At 48.2% G+C, this 8,546-nt stretch overlaps 1 protein-coding gene and 1 pseudogene across 1 annotated transcript; one reads left to right on the top strand and one right to left on the bottom strand.

Moving 5' to 3' along the window:
- Positions 1-840: 840 nt before the first annotated feature.
- Positions 841-2,175, bottom strand: LOC110391279 (feather keratin Cos1-2-like). Its single transcript, XM_021383101.1, is given in 3 exon segments — positions 841-1,167; positions 1,545-1,645; positions 2,154-2,175. Coding segments are annotated over 3 exon segments (450 nt in total).
- A 165-nt stretch (positions 2,176-2,340) lies between these two features.
- Positions 2,341-3,721, top strand: LOC110391280 (annotated as a pseudogene).
- The last annotated feature ends 4,825 nt before the right edge of the window (positions 3,722-8,546 follow it).

Genomic DNA, 8,546 nt, shown 5'->3' on the forward strand with positions numbered 1-8,546 from the left:
CCAGGACTGTGTGTGAGCACACCAGACCTCACTGAAGTGTTTGCGGAGCATCTCTTCTCTCCGGGACAGGTCACAGCCAAGCAGGGCTTTTGTTACCATGGAAATTTTCCTGACAGCTCAGAAGGCCTAGGGTGAGAGATCAGAATGGGGCTCAAATCAAGGGCAAATCCTGAAGTGACCTGGCTAGATGATCCATTCAGTGACTGTCCTAGACTACCAAGGAGCCTGGCCAGGCCATGTGATCAATAGGCGAGGCTGCTCTAGATGTGGCCTTGACTGAAGGATGAATGTCTACAGTGTGCCCCATCCTCCAACTCTTAGGAGAGTGATGGATTTGTGCTAATTCCCATCAAAGGCAAGACTTTCGTCATCTGACCATAGTAAACAAAAGTAGGAAAAATCATACAGGAACACAATGAAGGATGCAGCAAATGTTTAATGAGTCTAAGGAGGGAAATGACGTCAGTTCAAGTGGACATCCCAAGTGCGGGGAGCAGCAGGAGCAGACAAGAATCTGTTCCCCTTTTCCCATGGCAGAGTTGCCAAGGGACACCCATCTAACTGGCCATCAAAGGAGAGAGGCTAGCAGGTCACTCAGCTCGTTACTGGGACCTTCACAGAGAGTTGAAGACAACAAAGAAAAGAGAAAGCGTGGAAGAGAATATTGGTAGACAGTGGCCACGTTGTCCGAGAAGCCAGGCTGGCCCCTCCAGTCTGTCCTGACAGGGCAAGCCGGTGAGGGTCATCTACTCAGAAAACAGCAGCACAGAGTCTGTTCTTCTGTCCAGCACCATGTCCTGAGATCGTGGGGGTCCTTGTCTGGGGCATTGTCCAGCACCTTTAGCAGGGGTTGCACCTTCTGCCACAGTAGCGGCTGGAAATGCAGGAGAGGTCAAAGCCCCCCGAGGTGATGGGCACTCCCTGACAGCTGAGGATGCTGCCAACAGCAGCGGAGGTGGAGGATCCCACAACGGTGTTCTGTGGGAAGGAGCTGAGGATGGGTCCGGGCAGGATCACCACCACAGGAGAGGGCTCAATGGCAATAATGGAATCCTGGCACTGCCTGACACAGGGCTCATTGCAGCTGCTGGCCAGCGGGGTTGGGCCACAGGGTTGGCATGGTACACACGGGTTACAGCAGGACATGTCTCAGGGATAGATGTGCACCTGTTGGGAGAGAGGGTTGGGCAAAGAAAGTGGAGAGTGTAGAGCAATCCGTGATCCCACTGTGAGGAAAACAAGGTACATGCAGTACTGGGTGCTGGAGGCATTCTAGAGAGGGCCAAGGCTATCTTGGCCTCCTCCTGTCAGGATCCAGATAGATCCTCTTCTGCCTATTCAGCTACTGCTTAGACCCTAGCCCAGAAGTCCCCTGAATGCAGGCCCAGCTTCCCTCCAAGACAAACTTTCTCCCCTCTTCCCTCTTCAGTGACAAGCAGCTCCAAGATTTGACATAGAACAGTGTTGATAGCAGATGAGAAGTTCACGGAGCTCAGGCCTCCATGTGGAAAGTGAGAGAGACAAGAAGGGGACCTCACACTCACCTGGTTCCCAAGAAGAAGGTGGCAAGAATAGTGGATGAGAAAGCAAGGAGCTGGGCTGCCTTTTATAATGGACCTAAGATGTCCCATATCCAGAGGCAGTGCTTATAGTAGTGATTATTTTATGACTAGCGCCTCTTGAATGCAGACCATCCCAGATAATGGTAAGCAATTAAATCTTATATCCGTTCACCTGGTAGGAATGCTGTTATTGAGCACAATCGTATTGAATAAAGTGGAATTTTGCCATGTTTCACTGCGTAGGTTCTATCCATAGAGAGCTTTTTTTTTCCTTTCCATTTCATTATGCCCATAGAAACAGCAAAAAAAAAAAAAATAAATTAAAAAAAACATATATTCCTTATATCATGGAAGCAGAAAATAGGCTAGTGCCTACAAACTCCATGTGGGGCAGGAGCAAAGGCCACGAGAAGGATCTGAGAGATCAGCAGCTCATGCAGAAGAGTGTTCCTGCAGCTCTGGACAGATCTGCCCTTTCTAGAGAACGTGGGAGTCCTCTAAGCCTCCTTAAGAATCCTGAGGGAGGGGAATAAGATGTTCTTTATAGCAGGCTGGGATGGAAAATCATGACCCATACTTGGCCTATCTCACGAGGACCTGATGCCTGCTGCATCAAGGCAGCAGGGCTGAGGGAATCTAAGCAGCAGCACAGCAGAAGCCAGCAGAAGCTGGACTGGAGAGCAAGTGCTGAGCACCACTGCACATTTAGGGCATTGTTTGCTGTGAGATGTGCTCTTCCCATCTTGCAACACAGTTCTGTATATGCACACGTATCTCTATGCAAAGGAACTACACAGTGTAATTTCAGAAAAATCTGCCTGGTTCTGTCCAATTCTGCACAAAGTGCAGAACAGTTTTACTTGCTGTCTATACGGCTTTTCTTATTATTTCATACAAAAACTGCCCATTTGTTAGATCATTTGCTGTTGGCCCTTTCTTTTGTGATGTGGAAAGGACTCTGCACAAATTCTTGCCTCACACCAAGATCGAAACAGTTGGAGAGAAAACAGGGCAGTACTATTTTTCAGAGAGCAGTGTCAAGTAGGATAACTTCACACTCAGGAGCTGGTACACCTCTTGCCAGAAGGGCCCATAAGAGCCCCAAAGGAGTGAATCAGGCTGATATCAATTGCCTTTGCTGGACTCTTTCAGCTCATTCTCTGAGTCTGTTGCCCACACTGGTGTTTGTTGTGTGGAAATGCTTGGGGCTCCATTCTTGCCACTCAAAAGATACCTTCAGTGAGCAATGGGAATGATCTAAAGCTGGAAATAATATTAAACAGCACAGGAAGCCACTACGTGACCCGTATCATTATCTGGGATCATCTGCATTCAAGAAGAGATTGTCAGAAAATAATCACTGCTATAAGTGATCTCTCTGAATATGGGGCAGTGTAGTTATAGAAGGGACCTCAGCTCCTTGCCCTATCATCCAGTACTCTTGCCTTTTTCTTCTTTGGAACCAGGTGAGTGTGAGGTCCCTTTTTGTCCCCTTCATTCACCAAAAGATGGACTTGGGGTAGTACATGTCTCATCAGCTATCAGCTTTGTTCCATGCCAAATCATTGCACTGCTTGTCAAGGGGGAGGAAAGTGGTGAGAAAATTTTTTGTGGCGTGAGTCTGGGTCTGTACTGAGGTAGCTTGTGGTCTATAGTCTAGTGAGAAGCTAGATATATCTCTGTGGCTCTTTCTGGGATCTGGCAGGATGAGACCAAGAAGGCCATAACTATCCCACCAACTCCCAACACTGCATGTGCCTTGGCTCCTTCATGGTGGGATGTCAGATTGCTCTACACTCTCCACCTCCTCTGTTTGGCCCTCTCTCCCAACAGGTGCACATATCCCGAGACATGTCCTACTGTAACTCATGTGTGTACCATGCCAGCCGTGCGGCCCCACCCCTCTGGCCAGCAGCTGCAATGAGCCCTGTGTCAGGCAGTGCCAGGACTCCACCATCGTCATTGAGCCCTCTCCCGTGGTGGTGACCCTGCCCGGACCCATCCTCAGATCCTTCCCACAGAACACCGCCGTGGGATCCTCCACCTCCGCTGCTGTTGGCAGCATCCTCAGCTGTCAGGGCGTGCCCATCACCTCGGGGGGCTTTGACCTCTCCTGCATTGCCAACCGCTACTGTGGCAGAAGGTGTCCCCCCTGCTAAGGATGCCGGACCCTGGTCCCAGGCAAGGTCCCCCTGGAAATCAGAACACGGCACTGGACTGTAGAACAAATGTTGTGCTGCTGTTCTTGCCCTGTCAAGATAAACAGGGAGGGCCAGCTGGGCATCACTGACAACGTGGAGAAAGACTACCAATACTCTGTTTCGCTCTCCCTTCCTATCTAATATCTTTGTTGTCCTTTGGCCTCCGAGATCTCTCTTAATACCCTCAAAATCAGCCTCGAGTGACCTGCAAGCCTCTCTACATCTCTTGGCCAATGAGTGCGGACCTGGTGGCAATGCTGTCATAGGACTGGGGAGCAGAGTCGTGTCTCTTCCTGCTCCTCCCCACACTTGGTGTCTGCACTTGAACTGATGTCGTTTCCCTCTTCAGACTCATTAAACACTTGCTGCATCCTCTAGTGTCTCCTTCCGTGTTCTTGTTTTGTGCGTTTGCACACAGATGGCCAAAGGAGAAAGCCATGCCTTTAGTGGGAATCAGCTGGGGAGAATCCATCACTGCTCTAGATATTGGAGGCCCGTGCACACTGCAGGGATTACATCTTTCAGGCACCATCTTTTGAAGCAGAGGAAGTCATCCCTAGGTACTCCCTAGTCAATGGCTGTCCATCCTTGCCTTGATGTGTCTCTGCTTAGACATGTCCTCTAGAGCCTGGAGCACGTCACGTGAATGGCAGTCTTTACAAACGACAGCCTGTGTCAGGCCTGGCCTTCTGTTGACCTCCTGGCTTGGCCAGGCTCCCTGTTGGTCCCCTGTAGACACTGGGTGGAGCCTTCAGCCAGATCACCCTTGGGTTTGGCCTTGGCCTGGATGCCAGCTCCTGCTGCCACTCCGGCACTGAAACCTTCTATGCATACCACACATGGTGCCAGACTTTAGGGCAATATCCTGTAGGTGCTTCTGGGCTGGAGTTATCTGCCATTTAAAACTGAGATCTGCGAAGGATCAATAGAATTTCATTTTGCCAGTTCTCTTTATAATAGCAAAATCTTCCTAGAGAATAAGTTAGATTATTGAGAATAAATTGGATTATTAATGTCATCTCTCCTATTGCCTGCCTGCATCCTGTTTTAATTGAGATACCCTGGGAAACCGTCCTTAGGGACACTGGAACAGAACAATGATGTCAGTTCTTTAAGGATACCTTCCTGAGAGCAAAAGAGCTCTCCATCCTACAGTGTAAGAAATGAAGCAGAGAAGGCAGGAAAAGTATTGCTGAGCAGGGACTTGTTGGACAGACTGAGGGATAAGGAGGAAAGGTATAGTCAGTGGAAGCTGGGATGGGTGTCCTGGGAATAATACAGGATGTCTTTCCAGACATGCAGAGATATTATTGGAATAGTCTAGGAGCAAACAGAGCTGAACTTGCTGAGAAATGTGAAAAACAACAAAATGGGAATCTATAGGTATATTGGTCAGAAGAGACAGGCAAAGGAGAATGTCTCCCCTCTGATAAATGAGAAGGGAGAATAGATTTCTCAATAGACATTGAGAAATCTGAAGTACTCAATGAGTTCTTTGCCTCAGTTTTCACTGGTAGTCAGGCTTCCCAGGTCTCTCATGTCCCTGAACCTGTAGGTGGGCGTCAAGGGAGCAAAATCCCTCTGACTGTAAGAGCAGAGCAAGTTCAAGTCCATCTGATGAGACTGAATGCGTACAAGATTATGAGGTCAGACAACATGCTTCCCATATTCCTGGAGGAACTCACTGATGTTGTTGCTAAGCCTTGCCTATCATATTTGAAAAATCATCATTGCCAGGCAAAGTCCCCAGTGACTGGAAAAAGAGAAGCATCACACTTATTTTTAAGAAAGCAAGAAGGGAAGACCCAGGGAACCACAGTCCAGAAAGCCTCATGTCTGTGCCTGGGAAGATCATGGAGTAGATCCTCCTGGAAGACATTTTAAGGCACATGGAGATGAGGAGGCAATCCAAGACAGCCAGCATGGCTTCACTAAGGGAAGATCATGTCCAACCAATCTGATGACCTTCTGTGATGAAGTGATAGCATTAGGGGACCAAGGATGTCATCTGCCTGCTCTTGTGCAAGGCCTTTGTCATGGTCTTGTACCACTTCCTTATCTCTATGTAATAGAAATACGGATTTGAAGGCTGGATTATTCAGTGAATAAGGAGTTGGTTGGATGCTTTCAGCCAGAAAGCTGTGGACAATGGCTCTACGCCCAAATGGAGGCTGGCGATAAGCGGTGTCCCCCAGGGGTCTGTCATGAGATTGGTGTTCTTCCACATCTTTTATCTGTGATGTAGATAGAGGAATTGAATGTACCCTCAGAAAGTTTGCTGATGACACTAAGCTGAGAGGTGCACTTGATGCAACAAAAGGAATTGTTGTCATACAGTGGGATCATGACAACCATGAAAATTCAACAAGTCTAAGTGCAAGGAGTTGCACTTGGGTTGAGTCAACCCTAGATATGTCTACGGACTGGGAGAACTCATTGAGAGCAGCCCTGTGGAGAATGACTTGAGAGTCCTGGTGCTCAAAAAGGAGGACATGAGGTAGCAGCACGTGCTTGTAGCCCAGAAGGCCAACAGTGTCTTGAGCTGGATGAAAAGAAGGGTGGCCAGCAGAGCAAGAGTTGATTGTCATACTCTACTCTGCTCTTGTGAGGCCCCACTTGGAGTACTGTGTCCAGGCCAGGGCCTCCAGCACAAGAAGGATAAAGAGCTGTTTAAGTGAGTCCAGAGGAAGACCAAGAAAATCTGGAGCACCTCTCTTATGAAGAGGGATTGAGAGCTGGGCTTATTCAAATTGGAGAAGAAAAGGCTCTGGGGAGACCTTACTGCAACATTCCAGGACTCGATGATTGCTTATAAGCATGAAACAGATCAACAGTTTACACCATCTGATGGTGACAGGAGAAGGGGGAATGGCTTTGAATTAAAAGAGGGGAAATTTAAGTTAAATGTTAGGAAGAAATTCCTTACTGAGAGTGTGGTGAGGCACTGAAACAGGCTGCCCACAGAAGTTGTAGATGCCCCATCCCTGGAGGATTTCAACACCAGGTTGGATGGGACTCTGTGCAGCCTGACCTAACGATAGTTGGTAACCGTGTCCATGGCAGGGGAGGTGGAACTAGATGATCTTTAAAGTCTCTTCCAAGCTAAGCCATTCTATGATATTGTGATACTCCAAGTAGCTGAGCTGGTTTTGCGGACAACACCTGCCCCTGCTACATGTGGCTGAAGGCCAAGGCCCTCCTGTGCTCCAGTAGTTGTGCAGAGATCCTCCTGGCTTCAGCAGCTGACAGCATAGGCCAGGGACACCTTCAGCCCCAGTCTGACTCTATCAGCTGGTATCAAAACCACTCATGCTGGTACGCTCAGTAACTGGAATTTTGTTCTTGCAGCACGTGTGTGCGAAATGGAGTGAGATGGTGCAGTCAAGAAAAGAATTACTAAGGTGACAAGACAGACTGTGGTGATGATAAGTATGGCTCAATCAGTCAGGAGAACTGAGAGGCCCCTTCTACACAGCTCTCAGCCTCTTGCTCCCCTCTCCCTGCATGTCTCATTGTGGGTTTGTATAGGTCTGTTCCACACAGATCCCAGTCTGCGTCCTGGTTCACAGTTGTATCAGTTGAAAAGTCCAGGCTGCTCTTCCTGGAAGTGGCCCTGTGATTTATTGATAGCCCATCAAATGTTGTGAATGATGGGGTTTGTTTCTTCTCAGATTCTCCATGCATTCATTCAGTGTCTGTCTCTATGTTGTTCTTATTGCCTCCACTTTTTTCTCATCCCATTTGATGAGGTCCCTGTTCAGATAACCCCACTGACAAAATAATTCCATGCCCCCACATAACCTCATCAATCTGCCCCTCTCTCAAGTGCATTAGAAAGAAATAAAGAGGGTGAAGGTAAAAGTCAAGAAGGAAAATCAGAGCTGCTGTGGATGCAGTGATTACAGCTGTCCCTGATTCCTCCATCAGGAGCAAAAGGAGAGAGCAATAAGGCCTTGAAGGAAGAGTTACACAGCAGATCAAAGAAAAAAATACTTGAGAAAGCAATAGCCGTTTAAATTGAAAAGATGTGAAACTTAGAAACATATTTTCCTGCTGCTAGGAGGGTAAATCAAAAGTCAGTTCATACTACAATCCTTCAGCTTCCCTGTCCACTCCCAGACCAGCCACAGCAGGCATTCACGAGAAGGGAAAGCCCTAGGGGAGAACTGTGAGCCCCTCTGACTCTCCACAAGCTCAGCCTGGGACATGAGCCCAAGCTCACACTCCATGAAGTGGGAAGCCTATGGGTCCAGGAAAGACAAAAGGGCTGTGACAGCTCCTGCATCACACCCTCAGAGAACTAGCATGATCCCAGCACCATTTCTATCCACACAATTGGAGGAGGCTTGGCATGAATAGCCTAGGCTTATTATTTTCTGCCGAGCTGCTTCTGTGGAAGACAGCCCACAGCTGTTACACTTTCCTGTCATTATTCCTCCCTAGATGCTAGGCCTTGCTCCTGCTCTTGTTAAACTACTTATGGTTTTGGTAAGCTGGTTTCTCTAGCCTGTCCTGGTCCCTATGACAATTAGCCCTGCCCTACAGTGTCCTGATTGCTCTTCCCAGTTGTGGGTCCTCCACACACATGCTGCACATGCACACCATCCCATCATCAGGCCACTACTGTAAACATTGAATACTATTAAGTACTGATTCCTGAGACTTTTTTTATAGATTCCAGTCCCCAGTTGTACTCTGAATATCTGGTCACAGCAGTTGGAGCCCAGCAGGTCATCTAGTTTTCCACCTACCTTATAGTCCACTTACCCATCACATAACTCAC

The sequence above is a fragment of the Numida meleagris genome, unplaced genomic scaffold, assembly GCF_002078875.1.
Source record: "Numida meleagris isolate 19003 breed g44 Domestic line unplaced genomic scaffold, NumMel1.0 unplaced_Scaffold338, whole genome shotgun sequence".
NCBI lineage: Eukaryota > Metazoa > Chordata > Aves > Galliformes > Numididae > Numida > Numida meleagris.